The 25302-nt window shown below is 37.9% G+C and overlaps 1 protein-coding gene across 1 annotated transcript in view; it reads right to left on the bottom strand.

Moving 5' to 3' along the window:
* SLC9A9 (solute carrier family 9 member A9) overlaps positions 1 to 25302 on the bottom strand; it is a 171983-nt gene that overhangs the window by 52943 nt on the left and 93738 nt on the right. The window contains exons 10-12 of the mRNA XM_058031120.1: positions 20636 to 20749; positions 19025 to 19136; positions 13526 to 13679 (exon numbers count right to left, since the gene is read on the bottom strand). Of these exons, the coding sequence (XP_057887103.1) occupies positions 13526 to 13679; positions 19025 to 19136; positions 20636 to 20749 (380 nt within the window). The remainder of the gene's footprint in view (positions 1 to 13525; positions 13680 to 19024; positions 19137 to 20635; positions 20750 to 25302) is intronic.

Genomic DNA, 25302 nt, shown 5'->3' with positions numbered 1-25302 from the left:
AAGCACTGATAGGATCTTTCCATCTTTCCTTATGTATGAAAAAGACTCAGACTCAGGAAAATGTTAGGCACTTATACAGAAAAGTTTTGCCTAAATTTTCATTGTCTGATGTACACAGTGCCAATAATTATTATTCTTTTGTTTAAATGGCAGAATGACACCTGTGCACATTTGTGTCAAAACACACTTTAAAGTCACTTTAAATGCAGCAGGATGAACAGTAGTGTCTTTTCTGAAGGCAAGGTTCTAATACACTTCTTAATGGAAAAGTGAAGTTTTCATTTCTTTTCCACCACTTTGCTTCTCAGCAACATGGAATAAAATAATGACTCAAAGACACCCATTTTATTTAATTTTCTACTATACCATTTAAAACCCCAAACCTACATAGATTATATCCTCCCGATATAGCAAATATCAATTAATGCATAATGGTCTTTTTGACAGAGTGACTACAGAATTGCTGGAAAAGTGTGCTTCCCTTTATCTGGTATTTATGCTGTTCAATGTTGTTTTTATTTAATGAGTTTTTTGATAATTGCACTGTTTAGTTTAGGCAGTGCAGATTTCTGTTGACATTAAAGTTGTTTTTGCAATATAATCCTTCCTTAAGAAACTTGGCCATCCTTACCAGTTTCAAGCAATACATTTAGATCTTCTGTGATTGTTCAAAATAATATTTAGGCCATTCATACAAAAATTTACTGTATCTAAAATAGATATGGATCTATTTATGATCTATGTGTTTGCACTGTTTGTAATGTGAGGGAATGCAAAGCTGTTACTGACATAATTGTGCGTGTGCATGCTCACAGACACCCTCCAACCCCTTGAGCTGAAGAGGTTTCAGAGAGGAGAGGTATTTTCTGGTGCAGTTGGCAAATTTGGACCAGATGTCATCCAAAACTGTGAGACCTGCCAGTGGCACAGGGCTCATGGAGCAGCAGATGTGGCTTTGGGCAGAGCTGTTCAGGGAGGGTTTGTTTCCTTCTCACTTTGCAGATGACTTTACTTGTACAGCAACACCAATGAAGGCGGACACTTGTAAGTTATTGTAGTTATCAAGAACTATAGGAAATGCCCTTATTTCACCGTGTGCAAAGGCCCTTTGTAGAGTTCAGAAAGGGCACTAAATACAAATGTTAGACTTGGGGTTGTTCTGAGTTGTTTTTACTCACATTTTTCTTGAATTGTTTTTACTCACATTTCTAAATATGCATGACTTGGGAAAATTTTGTTTATTTGGAGAGAATAAGAGCTTAAATGGAATGTAAATGATCCAGAAGCTTGGGTCTGGTGCCCTAACAGAGATGAAATGAAACCTGTGTATGTGCATTTGTGTTGTGTTACATTGTACTCAGGAGAATGGAGGAACTATCAGGCATTTGTTCTTTGCATTTGAGCTTTCTTATTCTGGCAAAGCAAAGGTTTCAGATGTCAATGTTGGCTTTTTCCTTTTGTGTCAACAACTCAGCTATGGCTGCAAACCTCTCTATTCTGCTCATTCTATTGATCTCAAGTCAAAAATTTCCTAATTTTCTTTTGGTAATGAACAAAATGGGCATTTTTGCCTTATTTTCTGGGTGCTAGCTTGAAAACATGTGTTTTGAGATTTTATTTATACTGCCTGCACCAGTCCTTGCAAACTTTTCATGAGCAGCCAGGAGGAGGGTTAATTACCTTTGTTGAACAGTTCTTATTAATTGGGAAACACTGGTAAAACAATTTTGTTTTAATTAAATAAAGTCTCTTTTCTCACAAGTGCATTTGAAGACAGTCCTCAAAGTTTCTAGTGTTTGGGTTTTTTTTAATTTAAATTTTATTTTGTCTTCTCTCTATGGCCGTACACAGCTTGAGCAATAAACCTGAAGCACCCAGCTGAAGTTTGAAATGAGTGCAGGGGAAAAGAAGTTCTGGAAGGAAGAGATAGGGATTGTGCTATAAAGTTTCATAGTTTTATTTAAGCTTCTTGTGTTTCTCTGTAGTGTGTTTGGAGGTGTTTGCTGCATCATTGTTAAGAAAAGGACTCCATTCCCATTGCCTTCTTGTAAAAATAAACTGAAGGATAAAGTGCTGTATGTAGCAAGTATGAGTTATCTGAATTCTAACTGTGATGACAAGGAAGGCAATAGCTTGCATGAGATTAAGAAGAGACAAAGTGAGAAAGTGGGGTGAGAAATTGCCTTGATCAGGGATTCTGAAAGCATAGTCTACTTCTGCCTACAGGCCAAGAAAATAAATGAATGTCATTATGACATCCTGCACCAGCTAAGGATCTGTCCCCATTTCTCCACTGCCACTCAACTTCCCTGGGGCTCCAATACTTCTTTGTGGCCAGTGACTTCAGGCAATGTGATATTTCTGTCTGTGTATTCATAAATATGTGATGGTTTGGTATTGGCTTCAGGTTCCTGCCTTAGTGAGCGGAGCAGTAAACTTCAGAGCTGAAGGGCAAGTCTAATGCCTAAAACAAGTCTAATGCCTAAAACTCCCCATAGATTCACAGAATCATTTAGGCTGGAAAAGACCTTTAAGGCTGTAGAGTTGAACCATCAGCCCAGTACTGCCAAGTCCACAACTAAAGCCTGGGCCACATCTACATCTGCAAAGGCAAGAGCCTTCTTCCCTTCTTTTGTGAAACAAAGAGAAGATTAATTAATTTTACTTTTAAAAAAGTGCATCATTACTCCTTTCTGGGACATGTAAGTTGAGATGCTTGTAATAAATTGTATCAACATGTGCTTGATCTAACTTGGAGAGCTTGTCACTTTATAATTCTGTTTTTCAATGTAAGTGATAGGAAAGTGGCACACATCCATTATGACTTAGATTTCAAAGTCACAAGGTGATACAAAGAAATGCTCTGATGGAGAATTCAATGTCTCTTTTCCCAGAATTGCATTGAGCATAAATAAGAAAATACATTGACTGCAGACTGGAATTAAGCTGAGAAAATAGCATTCAAATTCAAGTATATGCATATGTAAGGGCTACTAGATCAGAAAGCATGTGAGCAGTCATTTCTTCTGTAGACTAATGAACTGGAAGACCTGGATTCTGAACTTTACTCTGCCAAAGATGAATATATTTTAGCTGATAACTCATTTAAAATGGAACAGAAATACTTGCTTGGACCGAAGCTGACACCTCCTTAGTGAACACATTAGCCACCAGTCTACATAATAATTTTGTCTCATTTTCTGGAGAATTAAAATTATGTTCTAACTTCTCTATTTTCCTCATCTCATGATGCATATGCAGCCAGATGAAGAACTGATGAGGTCTGGGCTAGAATTCTTCCAGGAGGGTAGAAGACATTGAATGAGGCAGAGGAAGCAAACCATCAAAGCCAGGGAGGGAGAGTGGGGCTGTGGCTGCTGTGTCCAGGTGGGAAACAGGCCGCCATGGCATTTACAGGGATTCTTTGGGGTGGGGATAAGAAAAGCTCAGGGATTGATTAAGACTCAGATCAAGATGCAGGCAGTCTCCCTGAACCCACTCTGTAATTCCTGACCAGGCTTAGTGCTCATGAATAAATGAATAGCAAAAGCAACTGGGTAGTTCCAAGATCGCCCTATACCCCTTGTCTACTTGTACAATAAGAGCAGCAAAGAGTCACTTTTTAGGATTCCTGTTTGGATATTTTACATACATTTCTACATAAACTTTTGTACAAACATCTTTTCTGTATATTTATTTGCATAGAAAACATTTCGGATTTATAAACCCATAATTTTATGTCTATTTTGAATATCCCTTTATATATTATTAGTCACTATAACAAAATGGTGTATATTTGAAGAACTGAAAAAATGCAGAAGCAGAATATAATTTTAAGGGCATTGAAACCAAGTACTTCTTGCTGAGATAGGAGGAGATTTTCTCATTTAAAGCTCATCAGTGTACTGACCAGCCAGTCACTGTTGGGCTGTTTCTGATAACTCCCTATACAAAAGTCTCTATTACATTGTAATTATCTGTTTATTAAAAGCTAAAAGCCCAGACTGCCATACAGAGCCTCGATTACTTAATATCTGCTTTAATTAACTTTTCACATTCAACTAATTCTGGAACAATTAGATAGGCTTGTTATCAAGCATGCCAGACCTCTCTTTCCACTCTACATTTTCAAAAAGAACACAAAGTTCAGGATTTCCAGAGGAATGTTTCATGAAAGTTGAAGTCACAGTTCTCTCCTGCCACAAAGTTCCTCTGCAAACCCAGATGTACCCAGTAATGTTTTTATTTTTTAGGTTCACTATTGTTTCGTTAGAATATTTGTCATGGTCCATATGTTGCATAAGACCCTTAGAGACTGTAAGACCCCAAATCTTCCCAGTTATTCTATAGCTTTATTCTTGTTGGAAGACACAAGGTCTGTTTGGGTTTGTTTTTTTTTTTTTTTTTAATGTAGAGTTAAAAATTGGAACGAAATGTTTTTTGTACTTTGTGGAATATTTGATAACAGAAAACCACAGGAAAACTTAAAAAAGCTGAGAAAGTTTGAAAACTTTTGGGTTTTTTCATATTGAAGTGATATTTTAGGTCATGCTGAAAACTTTTATCCCTTCTAAATGAAGCATTCATTTCATTTTTATTGCTGAAAAAATTCTAGTATTCTTAATTGAGCAAAATAGGAGAAGGATGGACGTACGCACTTTGGAAATTATGCAGACTAACAAATGGTGAAAACCATTACTTCCATGCTCTATTTTTAGTCCCTCTGACAGCATCACACAGTTCTTAAAATATCAAAGTTCAGTGAGTTTTGAGACCACTTATTTTGCAGAAAGCATAATTTTCTGAGCAATAATAGAAAGAATGAAGCAGTATCTTGTTCAATGCTTACAGACCAGGAATATAAGATTTATCTTAGTAAATATGATCCTTATTTTTTCTAGACTCCAGTTTGATACCACATATTTATCTCAAACTTTTAAAGGCTCAAACTATTTTTCTGTACCTTTTGCTTACCTTCAAATGACACAGTTTTGACAAATGCTTGAAATAAGCTGGGTTTATGCTTGCTCCAATTTAATTCTGGCAGAGTCTTTAGAGTTTCAGATTAATTTGGGATATTTTGGTAGAGAGCAATAAATCATCAGTCTCATTCCCATGTTCCAAATAATTAATTTGCTTCCTAGCACTATTTCAAGATAGGTTTATTTGGTTCTTTGTAATTTGAAGAACTTCATTATGTTGACTGCTGCATAGCAGTTATCTTTTGTATGACATGGAGAAAAGTTTTAATGGGAGAATAAAGTTACTGCATTGGATGGAAGAAAACTTTTTTAGCATACTCAGACATATCAAAGCACCAGTATTTTAAAATAGGATAAACTAAATAGTTTAATTGACACAAATCCAGCTGGATAGTTTCTATTTGAAATTATAGATTTATTTATAGCTTTCTGGAACTATTCAGGGTTTTTGGCCTGTGGAAAGTTAATCTTACCATTTGGTGCTAGTAAACTGAAAGGCATGAATCTTTTATTGTTGTGTAATATTCCTTCCCTCTTGTACCAAATAGTCTAGCAATAAAAGTGTATCTTTCATATCTTTTTCTGTTTTCAATAGCCATGTGGAGCTAGAAATACAAGCTGTGTGAGGTGGGATTTAAATGTCTGCCCTGTTAGGAGACTGTGCTCAAAATTAGACCACTCTGGCCAATAAAGACCAACAGAGTTGATGGCTGGAGTCGTGTACAAGTCATGCACCAGTCACAATTGCCATCCAAAATCTCCCATTTAACATCTTCCCTGGACTGCCTCCACAGTTGCAGTCAGAAAGCCAAGTCCTCTGTATTTTAGTCTTTTTTTTTTTTTGTTATCAAGCACAAATGTTTATAAATCTTGTTTAGTGCCATTCAGGCAAAATGCTGTGGTGAATAACTGTGAGAGATCAAATGCACACCTTATCTTTGCAGAGAAGTACCTTGCAAATAAATGACAGGCATTTCAGGAGATCACTGAGATTCATTACCTGGATGATTTCTCATTTTCAGATAGAAATGAAAGGAAATTATCCAATTTCTTTTTCTTATAATAACATCCAATACATTTAATGTCCAATTTTATAGTGCTTCTTGATTTATAGCATTTCCCAGGCTCATCGTGCTCTAGCTACCACTGCAAAAGCAGTTCCCATCTTAACCCTTTCAGTGTGGCTGTCCCCCAAGAAATGTTTCCTTTGCTCAAAGGTAATTTCATGTGTGATGTTGAGCTCCTCTGGGTCTGAAGCAGAATGCCCTTCTAATATGGCTTCAGTCAGGAACTCCAGACCATTTGCTCTTTTTTGTAATTACTGCATACACATGAAATGCTTACATACCTGCAAATCCAGAACTGGTGGAAAAAAACAAAGAAAAAGTAACAAATCTAGCAATATTTTTGTATTAAAAAAAGGTCCTTGACTCAGTTCTAACCCAGTATTTTAGCCTGTGCTAATACAGGGGATCAAGGGGAACAAAGTGATAAACCAGCATCTGATCATCTGCTCTCTGTGACCCATGTGACAACTAATCAATACATTGCCATGCAAATTATACAAATGCTGAATGACAATGATCTCTTGGCTAAACCTTTCTGCCTTTTCCACTGTCTTCCTGGTCCAGTTGTTCCCCAGCCTGCTGGGGAGGTGAGTTACTGGGTGCACAGAGGGACTGGCAGCCATGCAGTTTCCTAAGTGAATCACAAATTGCTATTTTTCTGTTGCACCCAGAATATTGTGTGCAAACAATGATGGAGCCCATCAGCAAAACAGTGTGTCTTGAAGATAATACTCCTGCAATAACTCTGGGACAGCATTTCCTCTGAGCCTTTATTGGGCTGTCCATGAACACATGAAAGCTTCCTTGTTAGTTTAATTTTACTTGAATAATTTTCAAGGTGTTCTTCAAAATTGTGAAAATCCCTTTTTAAACAGCAATGTAGATCTTGTGACCTGAGAATCTGCACATTGATCAGTAACATCCTAAGGCTGAGGAGAGCCTGGGGTCAGCAATGTGTTTTCTCATGTATATGCCTTTAGTGATAATGCAGGAATATTCAAACTATCATCAGTACAAAAGGTGCCAGGCAAAGGTTGTCCTGTAGATGTTCACAGGAACAGACAGTTGGCCAGCTAGGGACAGTATACTAAAAATAGTTGCAGCATTTATGGTTAGACTTGTTACATTTAAATTACAGCTGTTTCTGGATTTCAGAGGGTTTTTTTTTAGGATTAAATGCTTCCCCAAGCAAAGATAGTGTGATCTTTTTTGAAGGTCTGTCTGGGTGAAAAAATTCTCAGTGAGCTGAAGAGACCTGGCTGAAATTGGCCTCCCAAGAAGAGTGTTTATTGCAGTGGGATTTAAATACATACTGTACCATGGCTAAAGAGCAATATGACCCTGCAAACCAGATCAAACTTTGTTTATTGGAGCTATATTTGTTACTGAGAGGGAACACCAGTTAGGCTGATTATGACTGTTCTAAACACAAAACAAAATAATAACCAGTACAAAGGGCACAGAAATACAACCATGCTTGAAAATAGCTTGCCTTTAATTGTACTGTTCATCTCTGTGTTGTGGTCACTAAAAATTACAGTTGAACATTCTGTTTCCAACTGTAAATAACAGCTTCACTTCACCTAAACTGTTTTCTAGAACTCTAGAGGAAATATGACCCAAAGGAATATGGGTCAGAACCTGCCAAGGCCAGGAAAAAACATTTAGCTAAACCTTCTTTCTAAACTGACTTTCCTTCTTATTGACAAATGAGGACAGGAAAATGTGTTACAAGGAATACAAGCAAAATAATTAACAAGGTTCATAATAGTTTCTAAGTATTGCATTATGGATCATCTGAAGATATGTACACACAATCTTGGCTGGTAGAGTTAGTGTCTCATGGACCAGCCATGTTTCAGGAAGGATAATCCTTGTGTGCCCATGTGAGGGAGACAGGAAAGCCAAGATATGTGTCCTTAGTTTAGGAATAAATGAGAGGCACTAGAGATCAAACTCCAGTTTGGCTCCAGTTGATAAGGAATGGCTGTGAGGAGATGTACTGTCTCATGCTCCCCATGAGCAGAGCAGCACTCAGTGATGCAGCACAATATTCTGATCAGGCAAAAGGATCAGTCCTCCTTGCCTCAGCTGACTGCAGCCCAGATCACCTGTCAGGAGGCCATTCTGTCCAGTACCTTTCTTGAACACAGCTGGACACAGGGAATGCTACTGCAGAGTTTGGGAATAATGAAAAGAATAATTTTGTTACTGAAGCAGTAATGCTATAATCCTGGCCAAGATCATGTTACTGTGGTTGCTCTGTCATGAAGTTCTGTCTTGCAGCAGTCTATAAGTAGCTGCTAAAGGGCTGAGATAAACACAAAATCAGGTTTTTGGGTTGTTTTGTGGTAGATAAAAACAGCCATACACAGTCATGGCACAGCATTTCACCCCACTGCCCATCTACATCCCTAATGAGCCATCCTGCTAAACATAGGCACTGCCTTAGCCTTTGGTGTTGAAACAAGCTATTGGATACTGAAGGACCCTAAATGTTGGCTCCTTCTGTTGAGTGAGATGCTTTTGCTGAGAATGTGACTTTAGTCAGCCTTGGTCATTTCCCAAAATGGGGTATGCCAGGCCTCAGTGCTTAGAGAAAGTTGGATGTTTGGAACTGAAGGTGAATTAGAAATGGTGTGATCTTAAGGGCAGCCAGGCACACAGACGGCTCTTTTCTAAAGTACATTTATCAACAGCAATGGCCAGATAGGCACAGTAGTAAAAGCTACTGTTCAAAGATGCTCAGTATTTATTTAGATTATGGAATAAAGTTCTTTCTATTAACTGGAGAACAGCTGCAAAGAGATGCACAAGGAATCTGGAAATCTCTTGACAAACATTTACACAGAAGGCGATGATAAACAAACAAGACCTAATACCTAGCACAATGCTTTTATAGGACATGTTTTATTAACAGCTTTGAATTTTTGCTCTGCCTGTCAGGAGAATCCTTTATCCTCAAACCTCTCAGTGCAGATTTACTGTAAAATGTAGCTCTCTATTTTTAATCAGAGTATGGGGAATGAAGGAAATCATATATCCAAAAGCATTAGCAAGTAATGCTCAGCATCTCTGAAGGCACATTTATTGAATAGTTCAATTTGACTGGGAACTTAAATGGCTCTCTCTGTTTTGGTGTTGATGTATTATGGAATTATTCTCACATGCTGATCCAGGTTTATTCATTGTCTGCCAAGGACTGAATATTTTTGTCCTTTCACATGGGGAGTAAAAGCAATTCTTTTTCCTGTTACAACTGTAAGACATTGTCAAAGGACAATGTATTACTTAGGGAGGTGGTGCAGCCAGTTCTGCTCTCAGTGTGGCTGCTGATAGTGCTGTAAACACCTGCACCACCTCTGTGCTGGGAAGTGCTGGGTTACTGCACCAGGCAACTGGGAACTTGTAAATACAAGCTCATCTTCAGAAAGGGAACACCCAACCCTCCCTGAAACTCAGAGTTTCAGGTGTTTACAAAGGAGACAGCTAAAATAAATAAGACATTTCCAAAAGTGTAGGTTTCATTCTTTTAGAATAAAGTGAGGAAATACTCAGTCTTTGCCAAGAATTTTAAGACTCATTTTGAAAGGTGTTGTGTATGAGTAAATGCAGTAGTAAAATGAGAATTATTGGTATGGATTTCTGTTAAAACTGTGTTTGGACATATAGACATATTTAGCCATAAATTCTGTTATTAGCAGGTCATATTTCCAAGGCTTTAAGAACTTAGATTCAAGATAGAGTTTAAGTAGGAATATATGTTTTAATATAATTTATTTGTTAAATAAAGGGAGCGAGAATTATTATTAATAAATTTAGTGGATTCCTGGGATACATTTAAGATTTTTTTTTTTTACAAAAGCCCTTAGCTGGTTTCTTGTGACACAGCTGATTGATGTTGCTGCATTACATGGGAGGTGGAAGTTGAGCCTTTTTAGGTAGCACACGGTTATTTTTGATAGTGTATCCTACTATATGTTTTAGCAACAATTTGCAAATGTTGTATAAGCCACACATATTCCTGGAATAAATCAACTGGTAGTTATCTCTGAGGACAAATATTTTCTCTAAAAATAGAGTGACAGATTATATTTACATTATGTTAAATTTTATCTGAAAAAGAAAAGCACAGATCTGATGGTATTGCTGCGAGGAGAGGGGGAAAATTATGGGAATCCAGTTATTATGGAGACAAAGACTGATTTTTTCAGAAGAAGTTTCATTCCTACTTTCATTTCAAAGTTGTCATTGTAAGGGAATTAAGTTGTAAGGGAATTGTTATTCCCTTATACACCAAGTGTCTTGATCACTGTTAAGAGAACTTCCCAATGTAAATTATGGAGAGAGCAATAAATAATTGAAACGTGGTATAATATGTGGCAATGATATACAGCAAGAAGGCTGTAGAGATCTGAGTAATGTCTTCTGCCCTAGCACTAATGCATTATGGCACACAAATGTAAATATATGGTGTGAGCTCTTTCCGATTTATGTCATTTTTATGTATCTTGAACTGAATGGATGATAGATTTATTTATCTTTTGAATCCAAACTGTGGGTAAGTTGGTCTGTACCATATAAACCCAAGAATTTATCTCTAGGATAAGACAGTGCTGATTGACCTTGAGGAGTTTAGAGTTGCCTCTCCTGAACTAATGATAGGAGCTGGACCCTATTTCACAGAGGGAGAGGGGACACAAAGCAGTGCTGTGAATGAGATTCAGTCCATCCAAACAGATTGAGAAATCTCATTCTCTTTTCTATTAGTCTCTGAATGCCTCCAGATGAATTAAATGCATTATTTGCTGGATAATCATTTTATGATGAAAAATTGGCAAAAGAAGCACACTTGGCTTGTCGCTGTTACTTACTTGCTTGTGCTGTTTTTGACATTCTCTCCTGAGAAGGTTTACCTATACAGCAACTTGTAGTTTCTGTAGGGAAACCAGTGTAGTCACTGTGACCATTCATGTATTTTTAATTTCCCATAAGCACTATTTTGATAAGGTGAATACCTTTAGTTGTTTGGATTAACTGAGCTGGCACTGTGCCTTGCATTTGAGTGTCAGTGGTAGATGTGGTTCCCTGGAGCTCTGGGGAATCTCACAGAGGAGTTTCAAGCTGCCCTGGGAAGGTGCCTGAGCAATGTTTGTCACAAAGGGCTGCTGTGAGACCAGAGCCCCTCTTCTGTGCTCATAGCCATGCTTGCTCATTTCCCTGGCTCCAGCCCTTTCTCTCTGTAATTGATGGCACACAAACCCTTTCCAATAAATCTCTTCAGACACAATCATGCCATTTTTCTACTTGTACTGCAGTTTCCTTGGTTTTGTGAGCTGAACCCTCCAAACTAGCTTGAAAAATACCATCTTTTTCTTCTAAAGAACCATGGGGATAGCTGCAGCTCAGAGTTGCTGTTCAGGCACAGATGCCAGCATGCTGGAGGATTGCACCAAGCAAGCTGGGGTCATTTGCCACAGCTCCATAACTTTCCTCAGCAAACTCCTCTGCCAGAATCCATACAAGTGTCAATTGTCATGAATTACCACCACCTTTGAATACAATTACTTAGCAAAATTAATTAAGACTAAAAAGATATATGCTGGAAGCTAAGGACAAAAGTCCACACTGAGATGTAATAAATTATAAATACAATTAAATATCTTCACTAGAAGGAGAAATCAGAGCCTCAATATAAATTTGTAATTAAAGATGTCTATTTAAAATTTTATCTCTGACCTCCTCATAATTTATGAAGATTTATGTTCCAATGTCAAGAAATTAAGTGAAAATTATGAACCTAATAGCTTTATAGTAAGAAAATCGATATCCTGATTACAAACTCAATTTATATTATTGATAAAAATGTCTGGCAGATCTGATGGGATTCGGAGGAAATCCTTAGAGATAAGCATTTCAAATCAGTAATGATTGTCTACTTTCAGTGTCTTTGGTGAAATCTATTGTATAAGAGTCTAGAGAAAGAAGCATGTGCATTGAACAGTATAAACAGTCAATATGAGAGTCAGCCCCTCACTTGTGCTCTTGGGGGGCTTTGCACCTCTGGGTAGCACTAAGGAGCAGAAGAAATGCCCTTGCATCCAATTCATTTTCTTGTTAGTGAAAGCACTTCACAATCTTAATTTAAAAATTCCCTTGAGAGCTAAACCACGAGGGGCATCTAGTGACCCAAGCTCTCAGGCTGCACATTGACTACTCAGACTGCACATTGCTCCCAGCCTTTTCCCCTTACTGTGTTCTCAGCATTGTCTCTTATCTCCTGTTATAGAAACCCAGACTGACTTGCTCCCCAAGATCTACTGAGAAAGCCCTTCCTCACCCACGTTTCCATTGCCACACAGAAAAACACTTGCTGACTGACAGTGAAGAAGTGGCAAATCTCAGAAAGATGACTGATAGTGCCAGAGTGTATCCAAACTGTAATGGCCTTGATTGACATTATGGGACATGAGACATGTCATAAAGAAGAATCAAGCTGTCACAGAAATAGAAAACCTCCCCACTGTACATGGATGCCTGCATCTGTGTTTATCCAGTGCACTTGTACGCTAGTCCTTATTTTGTCTGCAGTTTTATGTGTGCTCTTTGTAAAAGCCCCAATTTGGTTATCTTCAGCTGCTATTTCATAGCAAGAGTCTGACATGAAGGCTTGTAATCAGACATCATTTTGTAAACAAGGAAAACATGCTATATATAGAATAAATGATAAGGAATTGTGAATTGCAGGCCTATCTCGATACTGAGGATTTCTGTGGTGATCTTGCAAATCACAGCAGGGAGTTCTGAATGGATTGTGAAGTAACCAGAATCAATGACCAGCATGAGTACACTCATTATTAAAAGTTGGGTTTCAAAAAAGCTTGGAAGGACACTGCATTTAAATTAGATCCTTTTTACTCCAGTTTTCTATGTCCCTCTCTTGTAATTTAACCTCCCTTGTCATTCGTTGCTCTCTGTGAATACAAGTGACTAAGAAGTAATTAAAAAAATAATATAGTGAAGAAAAAGATATAAAACAATGCATAATAAATTAATGCCTGAATGAGGCAGCAGTGGAGGAAGATTTTTGCAGCATATTCTCATTAGAATCAGAAATACACCATTTATTAGATGTTTGTGTAATAACTACAGATTTTAGGATGAGGGCAAAGTCTGCCTGTGTAGCTCTTTCCTCAGCAGCAAGGAGGATGCCATTAGGATGTATTCATGATGTTTGAAAGGAGCAGTAGTGAAACAAACTTTCAGGAAACAAGGATGTGTCTGACCTACATCTAAGCCCATAACAAACTTAGGAAGGACCCGTTCCTTGTGGTCTGGAGCCTCTCACAGGTGCATAACCCCTCCCTTTGTGCTAAAGCTCATACAAAGCACACCTATAAGATTAGGAAGTTGTAAGGATGTAGTGGTGGATCCATAGGGATCCTGTTCTGCTGGTGCTGCACAGACAGTACTGACCTGATCTGCAGCCAGGTGAGCATTGGTGTGGTGCCTCCCCCACACACCCAGACTGTGAAGAACACCACCAGCAGGGCTGTGGTGAACATCATCTGCTTGGGCTGCGAGTCCGTGTCGCGAATGGCCAACGCAAACGCGATCGCACCCCGCAAACCTGAAACCAGACAAGGAGGAGGAACTTAATGAGACAGAGAAACAGAATTTTAATCGTTTCAGTCCAAACCCAGTTCCAAGGGCAGAGGAAATGTTCTGATCATAATCCTGCTTATAAAGTGCTGAATCATGCTAACTGAAATGGTGGGATTTAATGCAGCCAATTGCAAAAGTGAACAATGAAAATGCTCTCATATTCACATAATAATCACACTTTTGCTTTATGTCCACTGAATTCTTTGTCTTGAATAATTGCAAATTAAGTAGTGATCCGAACTTAATGCAGGTTGAAAAAGAAATCTATATTCTGTTTAAGTGGGACTACTCATGAAGTCAGGAGCAAGTGAAAAAGAGGGTTGGCTTTAAAATCTGTACCTAAATATGCTACTCATTGCTTCCCTGAAAATATGGACTATATTCCTTTAAAATAATTTAATGTTCTAAGACTAGTCATAAAAACATGACTTAAAAACAATGGATAGTTTTTCAAAGATGATTTTAAATACCTAAAAGGGGATGCAGAATAAATTAATGTACTTGAAATGTTATAATAGTTGTAGAATTATGCACCCACAGAGACTGAATAAACAAGAAATTACAAAGGTGGTGAAAACAGCTAAATGAGTTTTAAAAAAAAAGCTCCATAGGTAGTAATAAAGGGACTAAATAGGTCTTGACAAAATGCCATGTTTAAAAATTGAGGGGGAAAAAACCTAGTGCCTGCAGCCCTCAGGATGCATAATACAAATAATACTCCATATTTTCTAATGCCTTTCATTTATCTATTTAAATGTACTTTATTGTTTTCCAAAAAACTTTCACAAAATAATTCTAGAGAGCAAAATCATTACATGTACACAATACATGCTGAGTCCAAAAAGTACCTTGCAAAGTATTGAGAGATTAAATCTAGTAATCAAACGTCTTGTAAGGCGCTGATGACATATGCAGAATCATTTAATTAACTGCTAAATGCAGCTATTTTTGGCCTAGAACTCAAAAGCTCTTTAAGATTACATAGCTAGAATGTGAATTATTTGGTATAGAAGCTGGGCTTCCAATTATTTGGAATAGAAGTTTATGCAGGGAACAGCACAAAGCCATTTCTGCTAGGAAGGAGCAGACTGGGGTTGCACTATCTGAAAATACTCAGTGGCAGCAGGTTCAAAACCCGGCAGGCAGACACTGGGCTTGTCCTTGGCTTTGCTTTTGTGTAAGAGACATCTCTGAGGATGCAGTGCTTTACTATTTTCTAACAGGGAAAGACTATAATCTCATTTTAAGCTGGGGAGGGAATGAATAACTATTGAAATGGTCTTTATTTCAGTGGTTATAGTGGTAATGTGGATGATTGGAACAGCTACATTTCACTGGAAAACAATATTGCTTCCCACAGTTGCAGCACACCTTTAATTTTAGATCTAGAACACCTCTTTTTGTAAGAGGGGAAATATATATATATATACAAACACACATATATATACATACATATAAAAGTTAATTAGTATGTCTTCTTGAGCAGTGGACTGGCTGATTCCTCAGTTCAGAAAAATAGTGAGTGACTTCTCTGTATTTTTCATTTATAAAGGACTAACATGGTCTATAAGAGATAATTCAGTTTCAACTAAAGAAAAATAAATAATCAAAGTAAACAACTCAAGTGGTGAGAAGCAGATGAATACACTTAAAATGTAAAGACAATGAGAAGCAAGGAACACTGCTATATGTGTGTGTATATATATATATATATGTACGTATATATCTCTCAAAATACTTTCCAGGTAATAATACAAGTGAAGGAAGGGAATTTTAAGAACCTCAGATAATGTTGAGCTACTGAAATGGTCTGAAGTTAAGGAAGATTAAATTTTCTGTAGAACTTCAGGTAGAACTGCCACCAAAGCCCAGTGGGATGATCGGATGCAGTGGATGTTGGTAGCTCAGCTACCCCTGGACAGAGTGGGGCAGCAGAAGGACCAGCTCTGATGAACCATTAGCAGAGATTCTCTCCCCTCATCCTTCAGAGGTGAATTGTTGGCAGCTCCACATCTGTGTTAATCCATTCATCCTTGGGCTGAAACACAGATTTCCTAACAGATATTTTTTTGTGCCAGCCACTAGGGATTCATCTTTAAGCAATACCCTTTAATGTGTCAGAGCCCTTCAAAGCAGAGCCGCCCAGGGTTAAGCCCCAGAGTCCCCAGAACAGAACCTGTGTGCCCTGTAGGGCTGTTAGCCATCCTCTGCCCACACCCCACACAAACACCTCTCCAAACCCAGCCCTCTGAAGAGCCCAGGAGGGCTGCAGTGTTGGCTGTTGGTGGGAAAAGGATCTGCCAGGAAAGACTTCCTGTGGGCAGCCCTGGTGTTTTGGTTTCAGCCATAGTTGTCTGTTCTTTCCTTCCTTGCTTTCTTTTCTATTTAGCGGATTTCTTCACGTTGCCACTTGCCACCTCTGTGTCTGCATGAGTGTGTAGATGTAAATGCCTGCACAACAGCTGTCTGTACATGGGCCTCTTTTGGCTTCATTCTGCAGTTGTGTTCATCCTTTCAGGCTCCACTGATGCTGTAATGCTTATATTAACACAACCGCCCCTGTAGCACTGTGTCCCACAAGCCTCTCTGTTGCCTATTTATGTGTTGTAGAGAAGAGGAAAACAGAGTAAAAAGTAAATAAAGATGCTGGGAGAAGAGTGGAAGATGTTATAAAGTCTAAGACTTTAAAATGTTTCTTTTTCACATGAGGAGAGACTGCTGGACTGCTCACTTTAGCTGATGTTCAACTTAATTTGAGAAGCCTGGGCTTAATTAGTCCTTGTATAAAGGACTAATCAATTTTTCATTTCCAATGGAATGTTATCAGGAATCATGATTAAAAACAGTTGTGAGAAGTGAATCCACCCTCTGTAATGTATTTTTAGAGGAGTGGTAAAAGCAGACAAAGAATATGATAAATCAAAATACTCCAGCATAATCCACCTCCAAACCAAACTTTTCCACCTTTTCTCAACTGTATTGATATGCATCAAAAAGCAGAACTTAGTGACTTCAGGAGAGTTCTTTGCAGAGTAAGGTTTAATCAAAGGCTAATCAACAGTGTACTTGCCTGACCTTAATTGCTTTTCTCAGCAATTTTTCTCAGCAATCACTTTGGTGATTGTGGCAGTAAAACAAGCAGTAAATGTTTGGTGGATTTGGTAATAAGACAGAAAACAAAACTAACCCCAAATTCATTGTTTTCCACACCTGGATGTGTGATGCTGTGGTGAATGAAGGCCATTTTCCCCTGTGATCAACAAGAACCTGATGCTATGCCAGAACAATGAAGATGGTAAAACCCACACTGAAGTGGTGCATGCCCCATCCTTGGAGACACTTGAGGTCAGGCTGGATGGGGCTCTGAGCAACCTGATCTGGTTGAAGATACCCCTGCTCATTGCAGAGGGTTGGACCAGATAACATTTAAAAGTCCCCTCCAGCCCAAATTGTTCTATGACTGCTGCTAAAGATCTTTGTAGATAATTTCCTTCAAACTCAAATTCCATGTCTTGTTTGCTCATCAGAAATGTGTCTCTCTCCTGGCAGCCATTGTCCCCTCTGTTTATCACTATATGCAATTTTATCAGTTTATAGCACTATGAATGTTACTGATAACTAAGCACAAATCTTGGTGCATCTTAAAAAAAATAGAATTACACAGAAAATCTGTGTATCCTGTGAAGTGTGCAGCTGCTGGCAGCATGAGAGACAGTCTTTATTATTATAGCTGCAGATTACGCCATTACTTTATTCTAATGTAAACACATTTTTCTCTCCAAAATAGAGGGGGTTTTATCTTTGGAAATAGATAAAAATTACTTTTCTGAGAATTTTAGAAGCCTGCAATACTACTGTTTCAGTTCTCAGCTGCCAGATTGTCCTGGAAAGCTAATGTGTGTGTGAGTTCTCACGTTCAGCTGCAGGCTGCTTTCTGCTCCTGTTCCGTGGAGAATGAAATTTGACTGCAGAAAACGAGGACAGAAAAGTTAAAGAATAAGAGAGATTTCAGAAGGTTTTCTATCCTGTACTTTAGCTGATGCCAACCAAAATCCAAAATGGAGCCCAGGAAGTAGATACCAAATGACATGAAGCTATTTTTCATGCTGCTGTCTAGCTGGCCACCTGCTAGGCTTACCAGAGACCTCCAGCTCCAGGTTCCCCATGGAACAATGGCAGGGGAGCAGTTGGGCTGAAAGGCAGCTCCTGCTGGATGTGTCATCATCCCTCACCCCGCTCTCGCTGGAATTAGTGACATTTTCAGTGGCAGCTTTTAGCAGAAGGATTGAATGGGTATAGAAATGAACTGCTGTGTTGCTCTCCGGAGGGTTGGAATTACATAGGCACAAATGAGGCCCCCTGATGTGGAGTGCTCCTGATGAGGGAGCTTGAAATGCAGCACATTGTATTTCTCTAGTTATCTGGCTAAATGGATCTCTGTACATCAAGGCTGTCAATCAAGAACTTTTATCCACACAAATGTGGAATAAATTTTTGCATAAAAACCAGGAAAATGAAGCAAAAAAATGTGCTGATTTTCTAATTTTAGAAAATTATATCATCAATAGCGTAGGGGTATCTGTATTTCTGTCTTTTACTGAACAGATATTCTTGGCTTATAAGTGAGTTTTTCCTAACTAGCATTAGAAAGTCAAGTGGAATTATTTCTAGCTTGTACAAGTAAAAAAATACGTAATCCAGATGAGCCTTAACAGTTCTGGGGTTGATGTGCAAATCAGACTAGAACATGGCTCCCTCTTCTGGATTTTATTTTTTTTTTTATTATTCTACAAGGTTAACAAAATCAACAAAATTAAATATCAAGCTGGAATACATATGAAAAGGTCTGTGGAATTGAAATTATCTCCTCTCAGGTTTAAAAGTAAAATTGTTCCAGAAGTTTAATGAATTGCCAAAGACCATGTTTGATCTGAGTGTCAGCACTAACACTGTCCAGGTTGGGTATTTATTTGCTGATATGTAAAATACTCTGAGGTATAATACAGGTGCCTCTAAAACAGCACAGCTTAAAAACATGGTATTCCCAAATTGTCATGGAAGTGTAGACAGATGGGGGACAATGGATTGAAAGATAATGGTTTCCAAAACGTTAATTAAAATAGGGCAAGAGCACAGTGAGGTTGATCAGAAGGCATCCACTTGCTTCTGTAGCTTTGGAGAGATGACCTTGAGTTTTAAGATAACACATTCTTTGTGATAGATGTGGCCTTTTCTAGTGATAGATGACTATTTTTGTCATTCATTAAATGTGGACAGGAGAAATATCAAAAAAGCCAAAATAGCTCTTACCTGAAAACATCATCATGTGCTGAAAGGTCCTGGGAATCTTTTGTTTTCGTCCCAAATTCAAAAGGAAAGAAAGTGGGTATATGTTGGAAGCTCTTGCTACAAAAACTGCCACCTAAAATGTAAGATGTTGAGGAAAATAGTGGACAAGCTACTGACAAAACAAGAATTAACCCAAATATTTCTCTAAAATTATTTTTAAGGTGTAACTAAACAAATACGACATTATCTTTTTAAGTTTTACATGCCATGTTCTAATGCTCCCTGTGCAGTGGCAGAGATCTGCCTTCCCCAGACATCCTGGTTTTATATTCATCATTATATATCTCACTTCAATCACTCTACTTCTACTCATCACATTTGTGTCACATGTGACTTCAGCTCTTCAGGAAAATGCCCATCATCAATTGCAGAGAGAGCATTATGTCCTTGAGCAGCAATTTTCAGGGAATAAATGTACTTTTGGACCTGATTATTACTTCCTTATTTCCTGGTGATTCATATTGTCTATACCCAGCACTTTTTGCTTTTTCTTCCCCTTCTCTGCTGAGATTCTTCTGATGAAGGTCCTTAATACTCCTCTGTGGAACTATCCCAAAAGTTGCCTTAATTGGAGCCATGAGGCCATTATCAGGTTTAGAGAAGCCAGTCTGAGCTCCCTGTATATGCTTTTTGCACGTTTTGCACGTTTTTTGCCCTCCCCTTGTCTTGCAGCTCAGTTATGGCACTCCCAGTCTGAGCAGCCTGGACTGGAGAGCAGGTGAAGAGTTTGGGAGTTGATGTCTGAGTCCCAGCAGCTGCCTGCAGCTCTGGTGCAGTCCTGATTATTCACTTAGAAATTACATATAACAATTACTGCACATCAACACTGTGCTCCCAACTTTCAAAGCTATTACAGTTCATTTAAAAGTGATAAGAAGAGGGCTGCTGCTCTGAGCCAAAAAAAAAAAATCATTGAATAAATTGTCAGTGTGAAAAGAATCTATACTGCTCTATGAGTAAGATTTATTGAGAAACCATGGCAGAATTAAAGACACAGAGCTTTTCTTACCTCTTAGGCACATGATGGTGAAAATAATTCCATGTATGCTAGAGATACCAAGAATAAAGAAGGAAAGATTTGAGCAAAGCAGCACTGTGTGATTTTTAAGGGCTTCATATAATTTAAGGAATTTTGGGGAATTCCTGCTTATGGCACACATCTGTCTGGAGGCAGCTCTCCAGTTTGTGGATCTGCACTGGATCCAGACAGGAAGAAAGGTTCTGTGTTGCACCTGTCCCCACAGATGTGTCCCAATACTTATCCTGATTTCCCACCCCACTTGTAAACCACTGGCAAACGTTCCCCAGCTGGCTTAAAGCTATTTGCCTGTAGCAGAGCAGCAAAACAGCAACTGTCCAAAGAACATGTGCTTACATGCACTGGGGCAGTTATTAGCACATAGGTAATAGATGATTGTGTTTGGAATTGACAATTTACTGGTCTTTAGTATTCAAGGAACTGATTGGTTTCCTTATTGACTTCTTTTTTCACATGGAACATGCATTCTTTTTATATAAAAATATATATACACACACACACACAGATATGTACTTCTTTAAAGCAAAGGATACAAGAGCACCAAATATGAAAAGAGGATTGAAGATGTGATTTTGAAATGTAAATAGTGCGAGTCCCATGTAACAGAAGATGACATTCTCAGCCAAAAAATTCATGAACTCGAACAACTTAAATGAGAGAGAAAGAACATAATTATGACTCATGTCTACAGCAAACTACTGATTATCCCAGGTTCCCTTGGAATACAGAACTGTTTAGATGAAAGGAACAGAAATTGCTGCTGCTTCAAGGGTGGATTTTAAACCCACCTAATTTGCTGACAAATTAGACACAAGGTGTCTTTTAGCTTTAAAAATCATAGTTGCTTGCAGGTTTTTCTCTGATTTGTATATGAAAGCTTGACATAGACAACTGGTAAAATACATAAACAGCAAGTAAGTTATATGAGCTTCAATGCAAACTGCAGGGAAGCTGAGGGAAATGAGCTTCACTCATGTTTACAGGGGGAGCCTGGGAAGTGGCTCCTGGTAACACCAGTGGCTGTGCATAATGCAGTCCTGGGTATGGGTACACCAAGGCCTAGAGAGAAAAATAATCCTAAATGGACTTTTAAGAACTTATTCCTTTTAAAATATAGCGCAGCCTTTCTTATTGCTATGAATATTGTCTTGCAGGTGGAAATTCTTATTGCACTGTATGGACATCAATATCAATACTAATTTCAAACCAAACTATTTAAAATGTCATTTAAAGGTATTATAAAATAAGCTTAAAATGCTTGAGTAGGGTAGAATTTCTTGTGGGAAAAATCAAGCAAAGCCAAAATATTCGTTTGCCTAGAGGGGATGTTTTTGATTATATTTGCAACTGATTATATTAAAACTAATAAAATAAATTTTCCTATTTAACCACATCTGGAAAAAATCAATCATTGCTGCCAAATAACCACAGAGAGGAAAAAGGGGCATTTCATTTCTGAAGTCACTTTTGAGCTCAGGATTCTATGCTAACAAATCCTGATGCAGAGCTAGGACTGAAGTTTGTCAGTCTGTCTGCAACCAGCCATGCATCACTATCCACAATGTTACTGTGGAGATGTTTTATTTGTCCTCAGTGGGCTTATGTATTTTTTGTAATATGTTTGTGCTTCTAAAAATAAATTTCCAGTAACAGTCACTAAGATTTAACAAAGGAAAAATGAGAGCTGTCAAAATCATTAAAACAGATTTCAGAGGCAAAATGGCATAAAACCCATTAGTATATGGGAGGATATTTTGGACCCTATGGCAGCATCATCAATTATCCCAAGAACACATTCCATAGCCCTCATTTTGTGCTGCAATATTGAACAACATTAAAACACACACAAAAATTATTTGCAGTTTAGCAGTCTTAAATTATTTGAATTAAATTTAGATGAGAGGAACCAGTCATCAAAAACTTCTAAGTCTGAGATCTTGTGACTCATAGAAATTATGATAAGTTCTTTCATTTCCACTTGGGAGCAAACATGATCCCATGTCTTTGTGGGAATATCATCTGATGCATTGTTTGAAACAACAGAAAAATGTATCAGGAGTGCCATGACAGGATCTACATCTCTATAAAATAGATATCTGTGAATATATGAAAATATTTTGAGGGAAGGATACTGCTATGAGGAGCCACAACTGCATACTTTAGTTATTGGGATGAGATAAAGTACTCCATAGGTTTTAAAGCTGAATGATATTTTCATTTAGAAAATCTTATTCAAGACTCAAAAAAGATTGAAGTAGATGTTCTATTGGCACATTTTAGAAACACAAATTCTTAAACTAAATTCCCTTTCTTGTATTTTCAAAACTTCTGTTAATATACTTTTTTTGAGGAAAAGAGATTTTTTTTCTATATCATTGCCTTTGCTCTATACTTTTTCTCAGCAATCTTACTAAATTCAAGCTTTTACTCTTGCCTCGAGTGCTTTCTTGGTGTAGCTGATTTTAAACTTCTCACCCCTTGTCTCCCAACAATCCCATCAAGATAGAATCTTTATGGACTTCTTGCAAATCCAGTTTAGTGCATCTTTTTCATTTCCCCACAACCTTACCTCCTTTTACTCATTACATGCCTCCTGCTTCTTCCTACTTCAAACTTCCAGGCTGATTTCAGTAAATTATTGTTTAAAGAGAAAAAAAAATTCCCTCATCCTTGTCTGGGTGTTTGCACTCAACATGAGCAGCACATTTTTCCTTTGCTCTCTGGATGAACGTGTCGTGTCCCACAGCACAGCCCTGCTGCTTTCCTTGGCCTCTGTTCACAGTGGGTGTAACATTTGCAGCCACAGCATCTCTGTCAGATGCCTCCAACAGTGGAATTGAATTGCTGGACATAAATCTTTTTTCTACCCCCTGAGCAAATATAACCTAAATTTTTTTTTTGTTTCTGTGAGCTTTTTTTTTTATTTATATGTGAGCTTTTTATATTAATATGTATCTTTGCTGAACTGTGCTGTTTTGTTTTTCCTCTTTAGTTTCTCTGTATTTTGATCTTTCGCTATCACTGCTTGCTTGCTAGAAATCCAGACTACTTTTCTTCCTTTGTGTTGCAAAAATCCAGGTGTTATTTCAATAGCTAAATTAGAGCAGGCTCCACTCCTTCCTATTCCAGGCACAACCATGATATGGTCTATTATCAAAGCTTCAGCTCCTTAAAATGGTAAAAGGAGCTTGTTAGCTTAATTCAGAATCTTCTGCGTTCCCTACATAGTTTGCTCTCTTTTTTAAAAATCTATCACTCACTCATATGACATATTTATTCACTGACTGCAACTTAGTCAAATTTCTCATAAGTTAGAAAGAATTAAATAAAACAACTCCTTCAGAACTAGTTATTGTCATAAAAGGAGTGATATCTGAATGCAGTTTCCTGGAACATGACATTTGCTGATATAGCATAAAAATGACCCACTGTTCTCTTGGCTTTACTTTTATTAGTGTATTTAAGAGTAGTGTTTTATTTAGTGCTCAGCTTCTGTGTTTTGTTCAACAGTGATACAGAGCCCATGGAGAGATTCCATTTAGCACTTTACTGTCAGTGCTGTGCAGCACGAACCCCTTCAGAGCAAAACAATTTGTTGTAAAGAGATCTTCTGAAAACCGCGTTAAGAAACAGCTTCCATTTTTTTCCCCCAAATTTCAGTCAGATGCCTCACAGTCAGATGTTTCTGGAGTTATTTTAAAGAGGAGATGTCAAGACCTTTGGATGAGAAGTAGAAAAATAGGAGCAATAGATTTCAGCTGGAATTTAAAAACCCCTGGGTGCCCCAAGGAGTGGCACCATACACAGTAGGATGTGGGTGACATCCTCTCCTGTCTGAGGGGCCACGAGCCAGGGCCATGCTGTGGCCCAGGGGCTGCTTAAATGCCACTCAAAAATTCTCAATATTTTGAATATATGTACTTGCAAGTGGGATTACTTTTGTGGGAAGGAAAATTTAGGATTAAAGTCCTGGATTCCGAGTGTTTGGAAGTATTTTCTCCATAACCATAAATTTCCTTCCCTTGTCACCCACAGACTACCAACCTCTTTCTACTCAAAATTAAATTGCCATAAAGTGCTTATACACCACTATTAGTTTTCCCAGGGCTACCAGAAAACCATTTTAACATAGCAATAAGACATTTTTTTGTTATAAAACTAAACCCCCTCATTTGTAATGTGGCATTTCTAACTCTCCACAAAGTCTATAAATCTGGTTATACTTTTAATGTAATAAATCACCTGTAATAAATCACCAATGCCAGCACATTGCAGAGTAGAGCATTAATTACAAGAACACAGTTCAGAACTAATCCAGGCACTTGGTTTAGGTGTTTAGCTCAGTGAATTACTGAGAATAGCATTTGCTTTGCATTGGTAATTTCCTCTGTAAGTAGTGGTTATTACTAAAGATTTATAGTAAAATTGACATAATATTTATGTATTTAAAAACACATCATTCATGAAATATGCTTTGCTTTTCTATTACTCTCAGCTGTTGAAAGTTCTAAGGGAGATTAAAAATTAGAAAATTCTTTTTCAACCTGGGACATCATTCTAGAAAATGCCCCTTGCAGTTCAGTTCTCATTGGCAGAGGAAGGAAGCAACCTGTATGTTAAGCCTTGCTGTAGCCACTGAGTTTATCTTAGATCAATGTTTTACTTTAACTCAAGTGAAAAAAATTGATATGATATAAAGACTGCATTAGTTTTAACTTTTCAGTGAAATAAGGAGAGCATGATCTTTTTTCCTCTCCATCCTTTCCTCCTCCTCCACAGTTAAGTTCCAGCCAATTAGAGGTATAATCTATGCCAGAGTGGCTTTTGGTACTCAATTTATTTTCTAGAACCACTTATATTTTCACTGAGTGTTAGAGAGATTTTCTAGGTAAGTAACTAATGCACCTGGAAGATGGAACACACAAAGTACCAATCTTACCTGCAATGAAAATAGAATTCCTTAAAGGAGCATCAAAAGGAGAAAATGAACATAATCATTGCCACAGTCCTCTTGTGGCTGGGGAGATGGAAAATGTAAGATTTTTCAAATACTGATATTTTAAGGAACACTTCTCATCTCAAGAGAATAAAGTTAGTATGACAGGACTGGGTAAAAGCAGAATGGCAAACAGTATTCCTTCCTCATGAGGGAACAACATTAGTACAGAGGTATTGGGTAGAGGCTGAATTACATCCTCAA

The sequence above is a fragment of the Melospiza georgiana genome, chromosome 10 (assembly GCF_028018845.1).
Source record: "Melospiza georgiana isolate bMelGeo1 chromosome 10, bMelGeo1.pri, whole genome shotgun sequence".
In the NCBI taxonomy this organism is placed as follows: domain Eukaryota; kingdom Metazoa; phylum Chordata; class Aves; order Passeriformes; family Passerellidae; genus Melospiza; species Melospiza georgiana.
Note: the sequence above shows the minus strand (reverse complement) of the source record. Positions and strands in the feature narration are given on the sequence as shown.